Source organism: Venturia canescens, chromosome 6, assembly GCF_019457755.1.
Source record: "Venturia canescens isolate UGA chromosome 6, ASM1945775v1, whole genome shotgun sequence".
NCBI lineage: Eukaryota > Metazoa > Arthropoda > Insecta > Hymenoptera > Ichneumonidae > Venturia > Venturia canescens.
This window is the reverse complement of record NC_057426.1, coordinates 6,064,706-6,082,008: the sequence shown is the minus strand read 5'-3', so window position 1 is coordinate 6,082,008 and position 17,303 is coordinate 6,064,706. Positions and strand designations below refer to the sequence as shown.

The 17,303-nt window shown below is 44.1% G+C and overlaps 1 protein-coding gene across 17 annotated transcripts in view; it reads right to left on the bottom strand.

The window, feature by feature from the left end:
- The window catches only part of LOC122411909 (T-lymphocyte activation antigen CD86-like), a 302,994-nt gene that overhangs the window by 80,153 nt on the left and 205,538 nt on the right, over positions 1-17,303 (bottom strand). For all 17 annotated transcript variants that reach the window (XM_043421002.1, XM_043421007.1, XM_043421006.1 and 14 more), the window contains one exon: positions 14,844-15,040. In XM_043421002.1, coding sequence (XP_043276937.1) covers positions 14,844-15,040 — 197 coding nt within the window. The remainder of the gene's footprint in view (positions 1-14,843; positions 15,041-17,303) is intronic.

Sequence of the window (17,303 nt, the reverse complement as noted above, 5' to 3'; positions counted from 1 at the left end):
GAAGGCTATTATTACTGTCATTATTAAAAATCGTAAATCGCCTGGGTCGCTGCACCGAGCACTCTTTAGTTGGTATTAAAAAATCGACAGAATCTCGGGAGTATTTCACGTTCGTTGGCAGTTTTGCTGTAAAATTTATTTCTCACTCGCTCCCCTCTTCCTCTGTTTTTTATCGCTGGGTTCAAGATTTCTGTCCAATTATATTAAAATAGTGACTCGTGCGCGTACTATTCCTGATTTCATATTCATTCTCAATCCTTTCCTACCTTCATTCTCAAATCCAAAGCTCCGTTTTCCAATTAAAGGAATCTTGAACTTTGAGCTTCGAGCCACGATGATGGAAAGGGAGCAACTTTTACTTCTTTTTCCTCGATCATTTTGGTGTGTTCGTTTGATCGCTAAGGGCTTTTTCTCTCGAAGAAGAAAAAAAAATATATCGAAGCCACTGCAGCAGCTCCCATTTCCGCAATGAAAGCTGAGAAAAACGTTTCTTCGAAGCGTCGTTTTGCTCTGTTTCTGTCCCTTTTTGAAGCAATTTCATTTTTCTTATTCCTGAACATCCCGCGTAACCCTGGCGTCTACAAATAAATGGGGATCTACCGACCAGGAAGGTCGTCTGAGTTTTGCCACCGTGTAGGTCTCCTCACGTCAATTTACGAGGATAACTTTTCTCGTCGTATTCCTTTTCCTTTCGCGTTGTTTGCCCTCTTCGATATTCCTTATTCGTTCGGCCAACTCCATAACGGACTGAAGAAACGAAAGAGCAAGCACTGCTATACAAACGACGTCATTTCCCATTATCGATTTTCTTGTTATACGATAAACGAGCGTTTTCTAATGTCCTCGTCGTACGCTCCTACCGTGCTGGTAATAAAAGTCACGAGAAACACTTGCAGACTTCGTTCCACAGTAATATATCCAAGGAAAAGCTTGTAAAGGACGCAATTATGTTTACAATCTCTTTATAGTCGAAGAACAACATTATCGATGAAAATTCTTAACAGATTCAATGATGGAGCTAAATGCAGCCTGAGTCTGTCACGAAATAGTTCGTATCGCGAGCTATTTTCAGCCGAGGACATACTCGTATTTCCTTTTGTTTGAATGGAGCCTGCAGTTGACACGAAGAAATATGCCGAGTCCGAGAAGTTTGGTTGCCGAGGTGTGTAGGACGAAAAACTATATCTGTAGCTCCAGTACGTTCGAATATAAGATGGGAGGAGAACGGCGAGGAAATATGAAGCTTTAGCGATGCTGTCATGTCTAGAAAAGCATTGAAGATCTTCGGTTATGTGGATGGGAGCACTTTGAGCCATGGAGGTCAAAATCCAGAGTTGTAATTCCACATAAACTGTAACAATTCTCTTCTGTATTCAGCGAAATTATAATATAATTTTGAAGATCGAACAAAATTTATTTACTTATTTAGATATTAGTATCATTGACAAGAGAAGAAAACTTATATTTTTATTTTCCCTTCGAATAGTCCCGTTTCGTTTTATCCGACCTATATTCGTTCGTTCGTTCGATCACCATCCTCGACATCGCCAAAACTTGGAGAGGGAGAATCGAGTCGTGGAAAAGTATTTTACTCTAATTATATTTGTTGATATTTCGAGCTAGAACTCGAGTTTCACTTTCTCGTTACACAACGCGGTGAAGATTGTTGGGCAATTGTTAGTGGAGTTGAAAAAATTCGAAGTGGGGGTCGAAATCATGAAGTTTTCTCTGGAGCTAAGTATGTGGACGCACATAGAAATATGAGCTTGAGGCAGGCCAAGAGGGCACACGTAGATCTTCTCTCTTTTTCGACGTTTCTCCCGAGGCTCGTATACGAACGAGAGGCGAGAGTAGACTCCCGTGATTAGTGAGGAGACTCCGGTGCTGGCTCGTTCTCGTTTTACTGTGTGTTCGCTGTCGGTAAATTGAGCGTATTATGCGCAAAAACTCATTAGGCTATGAAATTCTCGCTGGTCTTCCCCTCGGCGGGAAGGAAAGAAGCTTGGTTTGCTCTGCATTCGAGAGAATGCGAGGGTAAAAAAAATGAAGAGATGGAAAATCGTAGGAGGCGTAGCCGGCGCGACAGAGGACCAGAGGGAGGGGAACTTGTGCTGTAGCTTCGTTCAATTTCTCGGGTGTATGCACTGGGTTAGTCTTGCCATCGGAATGACTCCGCATGTCTCGTCTATAACTCGGAATCCGGCCTCTCCTCGCTCTCAAATATCCTTGACCGTCAAGTGCAACATCGTTAATTCTCAAGCGATAATGAAATTTGCCCCTCGTACGAGGTTAAATTTATAACACTCATTACCGTCAAGGGGCATCTCTCGCAGGTGGTGGATTTCGAGATCCAGCGAGTTCCTTGGAATGGGCCTTTGGAAGGAAATTTAATTATAATCATTGAAAATTCAGTCGCTCGACCGTTTGCCAACTGTTCTGGCTGATCCACTGGTTCTCCGGATTCTGAATTTATTACTCTTCTCTCCCCCTTCAGCCTTTATTCGTCTTCGGTTTACCAAATATTTCCATACCGTTTTTTAACACGTCGTGTATTTCTCCCGCTTTTCTATGAAATTCTCAACTCTTATTTTCTCTTCTCCTCCCCTTTCGCATTCCACTCGGTTTCCTCTTTTCACTCCTTTATATTCTCTTTCTGGGCTTTCTCCGTGGGCTCTCTTCGCCACATTACGTGTATAGAGCGCTCGCGCGGTCTCGAGACTTACCCCCCTTTCCTACACTCGCACTTTTAGTTTGTTCTGTCTTTTTGTCTCTTTCTCTCTCTCTTCTGGCTTTTCCTTTCTCGCGCACACTGCAAAAGCTCCGCCGTTTTATACCCAACTGCCCGACACGACTCACCGCACCCCGGCCATTAAGCATTACACATCGCTGCGTCGTGGCTCTTGCCTTCTCGCGTTTTTTTAAGCACTTTAAGCAGAGAGTACCCGCAACCATCCTGCTCTTTCCTTACTCCCCCGCTTCCGCCCTCGACCAGCTCGAAGCCTTATTCCACGCTGCCATTCCTCCCCTCGTCTCATTCGTCGTGTTCCTCCTCGTAGTCGTTTCTCCGCTTTAGTGCATTTTCTGAGCTTTTAACGAGACCCTCATAAAAGGGCAGCGGAAGCAGCGAACCACCAACCATCCCAGTCAAGTCTTGCCCGTGTTGCCGTTTGCGGCTCACTCATCTATTATTCTCGTCTCGATCTATAATGCACTGTATATATTTACTCGTGCTTTGCTCTCGTCGTACATCATTTCTCGTTGTGCGTCCTCAATCTGTACAACAAATTGTGTCACGAGAATGGCTTTTCGTTCGAAGGAAACGTGCTTCCCTCGTCAGACGTCGGTAAAAAATCGCCAAAATTGATGAATCGATCGATAATTTTGTGAATCCTCTTTTTTATCGAGGTCACAGAACGTTTTTAGTCGATCAAGTCGATCGTGAATCGCAGCTATCAATATACGTACGAATATCCCAATCTATAGCCGTTAACGATTCACGAGTGAGAGGGGAGCAAAGAAAAGAGAAAATCTGCGCTGCGTCTGATCAAACAACGACCGTTTCTACTGGAGCTCCGACTGAGACGTTCCAATTTTCGTCACATTGTTTCACGGAGTCTTCCCAGGACTCGAGAGACTGCCAAGAATATGTGATTCCGAACAATACAAAGCTTCGGGGGCTTCCTGAGTGGGTGAGCAAGGGTGCAGGCAGAACGAAGGATAAATTGCACTCGCAGAAGAGACATCCAACGAAAGCCAACTCTCATAGAGAATTAGTAGTTCCCTGACTTGGGGATAGACGCACGGAGCGCTGGACAACGTCACACTACTGTCCGGGGATTTGATCCTGAGCCCATTTTCCACTGTAAGAGCCTACAGTGTTCGTTAAGCAGAATGAATATTCCACTTTGTCGTCAAATGCCCGTAAGCTGTGGATAGAATATTCCAAGTGGAATTTACCTTGTCGACGGTCCTGGAATCGAAAATACCAAATTAAATCGGCTTACGTGCGTCCCGATCATCTGCAACTGCATCGAAGGCGAGCTGAACACCCTTCGTAAAATTTTATTTATTCATACAGTTGTGAAAGTTCGAAATACAAAACGTACCTAAATATACGGTTTGTGGAACGGACCAGCTGGAAAATCTGGTCGATCATCAATTTTTGCAGTATTTTTCAAAATATATCTAGCCCCACGAAGTCTCGTTTATTCTCAAATTTTCTTTGGGGTTGTAGCTGAGATCGAAATCCAGATACAAGGAGCATGGACATGAGAGTTTCAAGAGCTCGGTACCACTGTTACATTTTAACGGGTTGCAACATCGATATTTCCGTATGTATTTCTTACGTAATTTCTTTCTGGATCATTACAAGAATCGCTGTAGACGTTTCCAGCGTTTTTGTTCCTCATCTCGAACTGTTTTTCTTCGTAACGTTGTTTCAACTTTCTGCTTGGTCTCTTTGTTTTGGATTCGAAGTCATGCCCCATTGGCTCACCGGTGGCCGTCGTCCACGGGCTCTTCCGATACGCGTTTACAGTTGGCTGTACAGGTTTTGCGCTCTTCCCACACAAACGTCGAATCCACAGAGAGACGCGCGTGTGCGCTGGTGTGTGCCTTGTGCACCGGCAACAGAAGAAGGAATGGAGCTGTGCTGTGCTGCGAGTGGGAAAGTGCATCGTGAGACTCGATACACGTGACAATTGCGAGAGCGTCCAATCGCTGCCGTTGGCTTTCATCGGCAAATACACTGGATCGCTCGTGCACTCGAATGTGTGCGCGTGTGGACACACATTGAGGAGCAAAAAGTCCGTGTGTATGCGACGACGATACTCTTTCCGGTATCCGCTGCCACATTCATTTCGGCTCGCTCAGTTGGACGCACCAGATGCTCTGCATCGGATAACGTATAACAGCCGAGGAGAGTTTTATGCGTATCCACTGAAGTGAACGCTCGACGACGTATCCCATATTTATTTCATCCACTCAACATAAATCTTCGGGATAAAAATAAATCGGGTAGTAAGAAAGAAAAAGAAATTAGGCCATAAGCTCCAATTTGGAAGGGAGAAAAAAAACGACCCCCCTGACCCGCGGTACACACGAAACTTTCCTTTTTAACTTGAACCACAACCACTTGGCCAAACTCCACTCACTGTATCCTCAGTAAGCTTTCATCCATTTTCTCATCTTATTAAACGCTCGCCTTTATCCTTCTGATTCGCTGAAAAAGATGAAGATCCACGGCTTTTGGTAGCAACATACTATTCCCTCAACGCCACCACGCTGCTCACCGGATCTTCTCAATTTTCTCTCGTGAAGCAGCAACCTTCGAGACGATTCCTCCTGCGACGTTGAGATAATAGAGTTACGATTTTTTCCCACGAATACGAGTAAATGTTTGCTAGGAAGCTAGCGAATGACAGATTTTTTCGACAAATTCTCAGACGATGGTTTGTTTTGATTTTTTCATCATTTTCCACATCCTCCCATTGGACTTTACTGTTCAATTGAATGATTTGTAATTATTACTGAAATTAGATTTTATATAAAACATAATCGGAATTCGAACTCGAATAAAAGACTCGATGTTTGTTGATCGTCTCACCGTCGAAGGAAAAAAAGAGTGGACGCAGGATCGTTAAAGTTCAATATGAGAGGGTTGAGTTTTCGATAATCGATCGATAGGCGAGTTGGGTCACTGGGTTGACGGACACAAAACCCTCATGGGGAGGACGATAACGAGAGCTGTCTGTTACGAGGAAATAGATGGCATTCTGAGTTGAGAGAGAAAGAAGCTGGTTCTGCTTTCGTGGTGAAGAAACGATGCTAATGAAAAATGTAGCTGTGCTGCCTCCGCTCGCTTATTGGATGAATTTTCAAACGGTTTGTCGTTGGCAAAAGCACGACCGAGAAAAGTCGTGAAGCTACAGAGAAAGGCGGAAGAGAGATAGACCGAGAGGGGGAGGGGGAAGAAAAAAAAAGAGTGGGAGAAGGGGCTCGAGGCGCCTGGCTCGATATTGCACGGCCTTTCGATTCCTCCGGGATAAAGATTGCGGAGAAACGAGGGAACTTTCCACTCGGCTTTTCTCTCACAGCCGCACTTTGCCTCTTGCTAGTTTGGTTAACCTTCTATAGCGCGAGAGAGCCAAAGAGGAAAAGATTCGGAGAGGAATAAAGAGGGAAAGAGGAAAAAGAGAGGAGAGAGAGAGAGGGGGACAGAGGGGAGGAAAGAGACAAGCCTTCTTTGTAGAATAACCTAATTTTATCGAAACCTCCAACAGAGGCTTCGGAGAGTGAGCGAGATGCGAAGAGGATCCGGCAGAAAAGAGAAAGTAGGGAACGTACAGATCAAGAGGAAGCCGGAGAGGGGATGAGAGAAATTGGTGTGCCGGAGAACGTTGTCGACCGAAGGGGTTTGCACACGATCGTTTTCTGTGGTCGTTGTACGAATTTCCGCCCGATCGCTTCTCCTTCGATCCTATAATACATGCCACCCTGAATCCTTCCCCTCTCAAACGCTACACTCACACCAACACTCCTCTGGACTGGCATATGTAGCAAAGTCGTCGCTTTTTTTTCATATAAAGAAAAGAATACGGAAAAATGGCTGCGGAAAATAAGGCAAAACCGATGGTAAAACAGCCTGATCAAAAGTGTTCTTAGCCTCATATCGGCCACATCCAGACTTTTTCTCAATCCCACCACACAACTCCCACATCGAAAACGCTTTGAACGTCCCTCCTCTACATATATTCCATTGAATCTTTATCCGTTTCTCTACCCTTCTGCTTTTGATGAGCTTATGCTATCTGCACGTACGTATCGTATATTCTACTCAAGATTATACCCTCTCGAAGCAACGGTGTATACATAACCGAGATATAAACGAGATTATCCAGGTGGCTTATATCCAGTTGCCCGTTATATGCACCGGTAAGACTCGCGCGCTGCTTTGCCAGCCAAAGAAGCTTCCGCTTCAAACGAGTTTGTTTCTTCGACCCAACCAAAGCATGTCAGGAAACTCCACCTCCGTTTCTCCATCCTTCCAGACTCAAAGATTAGTCTATGAAACATATGAAAATGGAGTAGGAGGAGAAAAAAAAAGACTGGATTTTCCAGGCACTGCGCACACACTCTGGAAAGAGGATTTGACTGATTGCTCTATAAGTGATTTTTTCAGTCCGAGTGTTCAGGAGATCAATCCTGATCGAAAGCCTTGAACGAAGTCTCTGTTTTTAACGATTTGTAGAATAAAAAACAACATTCGAGGCTCCGAGGTTGAAAGAATGGAGAAAAGGGGTATCGATATCGCATTAAGGTATTTCTTTCACACGAGCGTATTTTTTGATCGCGCAAATTGGGACACTCGAAATTCGGACTGGTTCCTAACCTCTCACAAGTCGATTTTTGAAGTTTTAACTCTTTATTAAAGGTTCGGCAGTCTAACCTGAAATTTGGCCAATCTATTCGCATGAACTTCCACTTTGTTGTTATTTAAAATCAGTTATTTGTAGAATATTCGGGTTCGTGAAAGAAATACCTTAAACATTAAAGTACGTCGATCATGTAGCAGCACCGTGTGTCTGCTTTTGCTTAGATAAATCTTTTTCTCGTGTAAATTTCTGGAAGAATGGGAGGATCGGATATGGGTGATATTGGAGCTGAGCGTGGGAATTCGGGCACGGTGACGGGCGCTTCGACGGAGAGTCTTCATAGCGGAAAAAAGTATGGGATAAAGAGGATGAGATGAAAAGGACGCGATATACGCTGGAGCCATGCACGAAGCAAAGCCTCCTTTGGAAGGGTTTTCCAGCGTGTTTCAATCCCTCCAGATCCTTTTCTCGTCCTTTTCTACAAGCGGCCAATCCACTTACGCGGAAGGCACATCAGGAAGTGGAGATAGAAGCTTTTCTCTGTCTCGCCGACAGCGGGGCGAGCATGAGATTGTTGGGGGGGAAGGAGAGCAAGAGGGAATGAGTGGAGAGGCGTGTTAAGAGGGAAAGAGAAAGAGCGTTTCGGAGGGTGTTGGAGTCGATCTGGCTCGAGGGTTTTGTGCGAAAATTGGTAAATCCGTAAACGTGGAGGCGGTGGAGAATGGTTAACTCTATTCGGGAGTTTGATATCTTCATTTGTCCTTTCCGCAGCCTACTTTTTCTCTCCATTCCCGTGTGTGGTACAATATGGCACGACGAGTTCTCTATTCCATACGCCTTTGTCATTAGCCGCGATATTTTTACCTTCAATCATCCGGCGACCTACGAAAATAAATTTATCGAGATAACCCGTGTGAAACGAGGTTTAATTCTCCGGAGAATTACAAACGTGATTTGTCGCATCAACCAGAATCCTCCATCCCTTTGAGCCCAACGAAATTATATATTTGGGAGGTTCTCGCGTGACACCTTCTAGAAGAAATTGCTACCAGACTTGGCCGAATAACAAATAAATGGCGTAACTGCAAATTCCATCCTGCTAATCCCTGCGACGCTGTTCTCTTTCTGCCCCCGCCCATCCTAAATTTTACTGGTATTTTGGTTTGTACCAAGCGCGGGCGCACATTCACGAAGCCAAACAGAACGTACACGTAATACGAGAGTCTCTGGCGAAGGAATTGGGACGGTGAAATGAGCGATAAATACAGATAACCCAAGTTGCACTATAACGCGAACGTGTCGTGAGATATCCCGGTAAAACCGGAATTCGGGACAAGGAGCCAACGTGCACCTACCCTAGTCCGAGGCGCATCCTCGCACATACACTCAGCCCGGATCACGAGCATACAGTTACCCAACTGTGCGGCCAAGCACGAGAGCGAGAGAGAACGACTAGAGCTCCAGCGACGGACACAAACTAACGAGAAACGCAATCTCACACGTGAACATACAATGGGCGTGGGGAGCCGAGCTCACCGGCAAAAATACATCTGTGTAAGCGCGCCTGTGCGGGTGCGCGAGTCTGTTCGGTGTTCACATTCATTTATATACATTCCTGTACGTACGAGATAATTTAGCACGAGTCGATTCTTTTCGACTGAAATTAACGAGTTTGCTTTTCGTTGGTAACGAAAATTCCAACATTTTTTGTTCTTAATATTTTTATGCAGCAATGCAATCCGATTGTTTCGAATAAATTTCGCAAAAGTTTAAAAAAGCTCTTAGCAGTGAACTCTTCGAGCTTAAGATCGTTGGAAAACTTTGTTTCAGTTGCCTCATTTGTGCGTGGAGTTCAATAAGAAAAGTTTAATTCCCTTTTGCAACGAAATTGAATCGTAAATAAAGGCCAATATGAGGAATGGCCTGACCAGGAATTATTCCATCCCGTGTCGAATGTCCTATGTAAATGTGTGTACGACTCCAGGTGTACGTTGTGTCCGTTCGTATACGCTCGGATGCCATAGTGATACTCGTTTTAAATCCGACAAAACTCGTTACACCGAATGATAATCGGACTTGGTCGGCGTAAAATTCCGAGTCTGTGAAAACGTGGAAATATACTAAGTGGAAATTCAAAAAAACTGTATTCCACAAAAGTGTTTTTTCTGGATTAAAAACAGCTAGATCTGCTGGTGATGTTGAGATGATAATTCTTGGATAATCCGAACGGTCGTGGCCCCGCTTCCGGACGAGGCACATGTTCGTGTATCTCAAAGTTGAATAATTTACTTTCTTTTTTTCAACTCGTTGTGGATTATGACTTGAACGAATTTGGATGGAAGATAAAACTTGGACTTTAAATGGAGTTGAAACGTAACATTTTCTCCCAGACCATGCATTGATCCTCGTGGTAAAAGTTAGTGGATAAAAATATCCGTTGCACACCCAGAACCCGAATAAACTCTCTTCGTCATGGGAGCCAACGTACAATTTGGCCTAAAAATAGGCCAAATTACATGACGGAGTACCTCGGGCTAGTAATTAACAGGCCTATCAAGAATCAACGAACGAAAAGGCGGAGATTTTGAAATCTTGATGACACACAAATGTATGGGTTCGTCCAGAAGCCTTTTTCCGGCAGTATTACTCAGTCTGACCCCCACTCGAGCCCATGAATAATTAAGACAAGTTTTGACCACCCTTACGAAAAGTAAAGCCTGTTCATCGCTGATCGTCGGACTTTTTTTTCCTTCATTCAGTTCTCGAGTGTAGAATCACGTTGATGGATAATTCGCGTGTGAGTTGTTGCCCCAGGAATGCTGTTGAGTCTCGACAGAGCAGAGTTTACAGAGCAAGAGACTAAGGTGAAAGTAGTGAGAGTCGGTTATAGTCAGACACGAAGGAGGGCATAGCAACGGAGAGTCAAAAGGTGGAGTACACGGTACATTTTGATAGGGGCTCGCGTACACATAACTATGGAAACCACACGGAGGGGAATGGGAAAGGGTTTTCCGAGGGCGGTGGAATACAATGGATAATTGATGGCCAGCAAAACGGTGGAGGTGATTGTGCTTCCTTCTACCAGTAGCTGGAGAGTGTTCCATACTCCCATAGACGAAAGAGAAGAAAGAGGGATGATACAGACTGTGAGGGAATATGGAAAGAGCAGCAGCTCGGTGTATGTGTGTGTGGCTTTTCAATACACAGAAGTGCGCGCCTCTCCTGCTTCCCCGCCCCCTTTCATCTAAAATCCCTTTAGGTAGTCGATATACTCGTCCCTTCGGTATTTACGTGAAGCTCGCGCGACCGTGAAACGAAATTCGTTCGTACAAATTTACCGACGAATAAGCGCGAACGATGGATAAAGCGGGCGGCCTGGCACGCGGACCGAAAAGAGAGTGAGGCCAACTCTCGGCCTTCTCGCTCTCGGGGATATGCCTTTTAGCTTAATTGAGTTTCTAATCCTCCCACACCGTAGCCTCGCTCTCTCTCCGTCCTTCTTATTTGCTTCACAGAGGATGACGCCGCTCTCGGATTTCCCGACGTCATCAGGGGGTAAATATCCACCTACTGAGACGTAATACTGCGTCAGCGTGCTCGGGCACCCTTGGGCCAGAATATTATACGAGCAATATCCGAAATGACTCGAGCAGAAAAAACTTGGCGAAAAACAGCATCGGCATTTGTTTTCTTTGTTCAAAAAATGCTCAAATCAATTGTAATTTATACTCAACATTGCTGAAATTTTGTCCTTGTCAATCTGGGATTCGATCGTTTTTCGGAATGATAGCCCAAGAATTAAAATCAGTTCAGCGGAGCTGTTCGATGAAGATGATCTCCAAACTGTCGTGGAATTTGTGGTACTGGCACAGGAGCACAAAGGAGGAGTGAGCTCTTCATCGAGGAGAGCTCTGTGGAAGCGTGTGCATTTTTTTATCACACATTTTTGTCAAAGAGTAAAAATGAGAGGGAATGAGAAGGAAGGGGTTTCGCCACAGAATAAGTGTGAAAAAGAAGAGCCTCGTAAAAACGTTCTTTCTTTCGCTACATTGGGGCGAGAAAAGTATGAAGGGAAAGTAAGAAATGAAGGAAGAAGGCTTCTTGAGAGAACGAGGGAGGCAGACAAAAAGCGAGATGAAAAAATATACGTGGCCCACGAGGGAGAAGAAGAAACAAGACTTAGTGCAGGCGAAGAAACAGATGAGACGAGTGTTCGCTTACATTGGTGCGGTAGTAACCATGTTGGTAAAGGTCACTGGTGCGGTGTAGAAATATAGTTCGAGTACAGCTTGAGCTGTCGTGTCCGGACCTCGTAGGGCACACGTGCTTCGCATTTATGACGTGTAACCATAGATTGCGCGCTATATGCTACGTACGTGTTGGGTTACGTTGAAAGAGCAAAAAAGAGAGAGAGCCGGAAAGCCTCAAGCTCCATCCGCGCTCTCACATCTTTTTGCGCATCGTCGCCATGATTTCGCATGCATACCTTACTCGAGCAGGTGAGTCTTGCTCTGACTTCCGGACACGTTTAAATTTCAGGCTCACGTGTTTAATGTCCGTGGAAAAAATATTCTGCAAATTTCACGTATCGGAGTGAGAAAAAACCGTGAAAGAATCTTCCGTTTGTTCGATGAGTGATTTTTTCGAATTCAATTTACAGCCGTTTCATTCGGATCGATCTTTCACAGACTAACATTTTACTGGAGCGTTCATTATTATCCGTGATGCTCGAGCTGACAGAAAAATTAGCCCAAAGTCACAATAAAATTTTGGAGATTTGAACATTTCTTCGTCGTACCATCAGAGCGTCTGAGCGAGGAAAACCCAATGAAAAACGAGTGTTTAAGCCTACTGTCGAATGTCGTGCACATATTCGACGAGAGCTATTAATTTTTCCACGTAGATTATCCAGGAACGGATTTTCTCTTCTCCTCCTCCCTCCTCCCTCTTTCTCTCTTTTCTTCTGCTCCTTATAGACGAAAACGCGGTACGTCGACTTGATGTATATAACGCGGGTCCACATCCAAAGATGGCTGCGCAAACTCGATCTCCCAAATCAAATACTTGCTTTCCCTCTCAGCCCCCCTGCTTCTCTTTCTCTCACTCACTCCCTCGCTTTTCCTTTCTCTCTGATGTTGAAGCCTCGTATAAGCAACCCTCGGAAACCATGGGCATTCATTGTCATGAATTTTGCCTGTATAAAAGTTCCATTTTCAAATTAATTAATGTCCAATGAAAAGAATGTGAAATGGATTCGTCAATGGAGGCACGACGAATCAGTGCAAAGAATATTCAGTTTTCGTCGTTCACTCGCTCCATTCTTCCCTGAATTACGACTCTCTGGGCGCCCACGTACTTATGATATATCCGCGAGGAACTACGCGTTATCGCGGCGGTCGGAGACAGTCGCGTGCTGAGAAATACCCGAAGGGTGGCAAAACACCGCACGCTCCATGCGTAGACGTATAATGCTGCAGGTACTTAAGGACGAAGGAACGAAGAAATATTCGAGACCGAATGAGGTCCTCTGTCTCGCTTCGACAAAGACAAACGCCTTGTTTTCTTCCGCGGTGACGATTTATCGGTTGACGTCTCACACCACCCGGTGGCTGCGGAGTTGAGTAATCGGGAAAAATTCTCATATTTCATCAGTCTTTCCGATGGCGCAAGTAAATATGGGGCAAGCTCGACGGATGAGGCGCAAAAAAACTTGCCACAAAAATAATCCGCGTTGGAGAAAATTCTCGAAGATTTTTATTATATTTTTGTCGGAAATCTCTGAAATATTGCTGTACACCGAAGTGTGCTTATCCTGCTCGTGTGCGTGTGCAGATCACGAGCCTCAAATCCTCTTTATAATCCTTCACGCAAATGTTGAAAGGGATCTTTCAGTTAAATCCTTGTTATTCAGACGAGATTCTGTATGGAGGGATTTCTTCATTACTTGATTATATGAACGGAAGGAAAACGTCACGAGGATTAGTCCGGAACAAAATAACGGTGAAACGGAAGGTCCGAAAAGTCGCTAGCGGCACGAAAGATCATGTTTTTTTTTGAGCTCTTGATTCTCACGTTGGAAATCTTGAATTTCGTGCTAAAATTCTTGATTAAAAATTCAGACACTCGCGTCCAGGTGGAAGCGAGTATAAATTGTTTTTGAGTATCGTTCGTGAAGCACTTTTTAATCGGAGTCTCGTAACAGGCCAAACGCAATAGTAATTTTAACAGTTTTCCCAGATTGGATTTTACGGGAGTTTTATCGAATGAAATTTCTGTGAGGCTCGGTGAAAAAAAATAAACGCACATAATGAAACGGGCGTTAAAAAAATTTATTTGTCATTTATTATGAATAATGAACGGCGTGATGAAATTTTATTGCTGTGACGTAAATCAGTGATCCATTTTCGAAATTTTTTCATGAAACGTAAAAATTTACTGGTCAATCCGGAAGTACTTTTCGCGACAAACGCGGGGAAAGAGAGAGAGAGAGAGAGAGAGAGAGAGAGAGACAGAGAGTTTTATTTCATGGAGATCAAAATTTGAGCTCAGTCGAAGAATATTCCTGAGCATTTCGTGATGTCCAACCGTTCCAATGAGCTTTTATCATGTGCCAATTAAGCTAATTTTTCCTCTGAATAAATGCCTGATGAATGATCAGTCACGGTAATAACTCGCATTCCCCTCGAGCAGGGAGTCATTTCGGAGAAAATATTTGACTCCCACAAGGTAGCTCGTTCCAGTGGGGCACGAAAGTACACCACCCCGAGACAGAACGATATTAAAGCAGTACATTGTGCGCGCCTCGTACGTGGAAAAAGAAAAATAAAAAAATAAATAAAATAAAATGAAAAGAAAAAGTAACAAAAGAGAGGGGTTGAAAAAAGAAACAAGGGGTCGAAGGTTCGCTCTGGAAGAGGAAAAGGAATAGGTTGGAGTGCACACTTTGGTCAATAGCATTGTCGAGTGAGGGTCCCGAGTGAGATAGCAGCGACGCATATGCTGGCGCGGAGAGATCGCCGAGCCCTCGGTTCGACTTCTGCTGCTGCTGGTGCCTCCGGCAAAGTGCACTTTCGATTTGCCCCGTACCTACGGGTTTGTCGAGGACAGCCGGTGGCTCCATTATGCTTTTAAAATATTGACACTCGATATTTCGACCAGCCTCGAACGCGAATGAGGATACACCACCAGAAGTCGCAGGTCAAAAAACAAACGAAAGGGATGAAAAATTTTTGCACCTTCCCATTATAGAAGGTATACGTATCAATGAGCCATCCTGGCACATTAATTCAGTCGTGACGGCAATGCAATTCGATCGCTTCGATAAGTTTAAAAAATTTTAAACTCGTCAACCTTCCGTAATCGATCGATTAATTACTCTTTTCCATCAAGTTTTCAACGAACCCAGCTTTCAATTACGGTTCACGAGTCGATCGATTTTCTTCAATTATCTAAATCACTGTAAATATTTACCTGTGTCTTGTTCCCAAGATTCTTCACGCGGCAATTGAGGTACGTGGTTTTCCCCAAAAGGGCTGTCACGTTTTTTGACGCGGCAGTGTCGAAGTACGGACCCGTCCGGGATGCCGAATCATCGTCCAGCGCATTTTGATGGCTGTCCGCGTTTTTCCCGCCCCCGCCATCGTGCAATAGGCTGTAGCACAGGACACCTGGAACATCAGAAAATTTGATCGGTTTACGAGAATTCAAAAGACATAATATGACTTGGTCAGCTAGAAAAAATTGATTATGCTTGGGTCGAAGAGTTTGGAAGTTTGTAAAAATTCGAATTTTCATTTAATCATTTATAGAGACACGAGCCTGAGTCCGAAATCCGATACTCGATTCATTATTTTTCCATTTATTCCGCGTGACACGAATAAATGCAAGTTTAATTGGCCAATCAAGGGGAATGTGGCGTCGAGGCTAATATCCACGTAATTCGGTAAACGGGAATGGGCCATGAACACATTTGAATAATTAATAAACAAACGAGCCTAAATCACAAGATTTTACGTGTTGTCGTTAATTTCGTTTCATATTGAGTTGGCTAACGAGTTCTGGATTGGCAAAACGTTTTGCCACAATTGTTTGCCGTCGTCACCACTGCGACCGTTCGGCACGCATTGAGCTGCGGAATCGAGAAGAGTGCGGAAGAAAGAGCAACAAAAAATTCATATTCTCGAGATCAAAACTCGGAACTTAGAGTGCGAAGGGAAACTTATCATAGGCCAATTTTTTGCTTCGGCATTTTTTGTAGCCCACGAATGTAGATTTTGGACGTGGTCGCATGTGGCCGAATGGAACTACACGGAGGGCGATATTTCTGCGTAATTCATTCGTATTCGTTGCATACGAAAATACATTCGTAAGAGCAGCATTCTGATTACATTTACAGCTTTCTGCAGCTCGAACATTGCATTTCCTCTCTTGAGGATCACCTTCGAACTACTCGTCATTTTTCTATCCTCTTAGGCCACTTTGTAGCGACCTCTCGTCGGTTTATGGACTAGGAATGGAAATAATGCAGCTGAAAACACCACCAACGTTTGATATCGTCGAAAATACGGAATTTTCGCTCAATGGGAAACTGGGTATGACGCACGGGAAAAACTGTTTGTTCCACTCGAAATTCGATTGAGAAAAAGCGAATCTGAGGTTCGTGCGATTTACTCGGTTTTTTGCGAGACGCAAAAGGATGAAATTGTTCGTTGATTGAGAGGGAAAAATGTAATATCTTTTCAGCAGAAATTGGAATACCGAAATTGGAGTTTCCAAAGGTCCTTCGTAAAATGGTAGAATGCACAACGCCCAACGCCGAAATATTTATGGTGCAAGCACGTGCCACGAGCCCATGGAATTATTGGTTCGTAGGTGTTTGCTGTTTTCGCTAATCGATGGCGCGGGGCCTGTACACTCGTAGCAAAGCCGCAGCCTGTTATTCCGAACGAGAAAACTTTTCAGCAAGCTTTCATTGCAAGTTGAGAATATTCAAAGCTTTGACTGTCCCGGAAACGTTGCTTACGCGGGAGAATCGCAGAAACTTGCTGCCATGTCCGCAAAATTCGTAGGAAAGGGTGGAATCAGCAAGAATATTACCAGTCAAATATTAATACACGAATACAAAGAGTCGTCGAAACTCGACGCCGAAGCCATTTCCAATGATAAAAGCCTCGTGCAGGAAGCTTCGATTCTTAACGATTCAAGAATCATTGCAGAATTAATTTTCCAAGGTTTTATTAACGCGCAGTAAAAAGTGTCTCGAATTACCGTTCGATCGGTCGCTGACGAGTCGCCAAATTAGAATAAGCATGGCACACGAACTGCGACTGCAGTCGTCAAGAATATCGCTGAAGGATTCTGCATCATTGAAAAACCATCCAAATTTGGAGCGGTGCACTTCGAAGGAATAAGCATCCATGAATTTTGAAGTTTCTGATTATCTGAGATTGAGCCATTTCTACTTGGGCAGCCGCCTGCTTTTTATGCATAATTTTGAATTACCCGAAATAACTGGGACATGCTGATCAAACGATGCGCATTGGGTGGACGAGCTTGGCTCGTCTTGCAACCTCTACAGTCTCGTTTGGCAATCAGGTTAATGCATCACCGAAAATGTCATCATGATAATTGAATGGAAGAAGCGTCTACAGTGTTGGTGACGAGGCTTTTCCCGTCCTCGACAAATGGCTTTTTCATTCGAGGGATTTAAATCCGTTACAAGCATTCGTGATGTTGAATTAAACAAATAACTTGATGGAAACCGCGCATCGACCTCATTTAATTAATAAATCTCTTAGCGCTAGAGACTGAAATAAATAGGAAAAGTAAAAGTTTACACTTGATAAATGGCGTGCCGAAATGCGAGTGTAATCGCAACACTTGTATCGCTTCTGTTATCTGTTTGTCGCTGTTGGACAGCCTTAGCGTTGA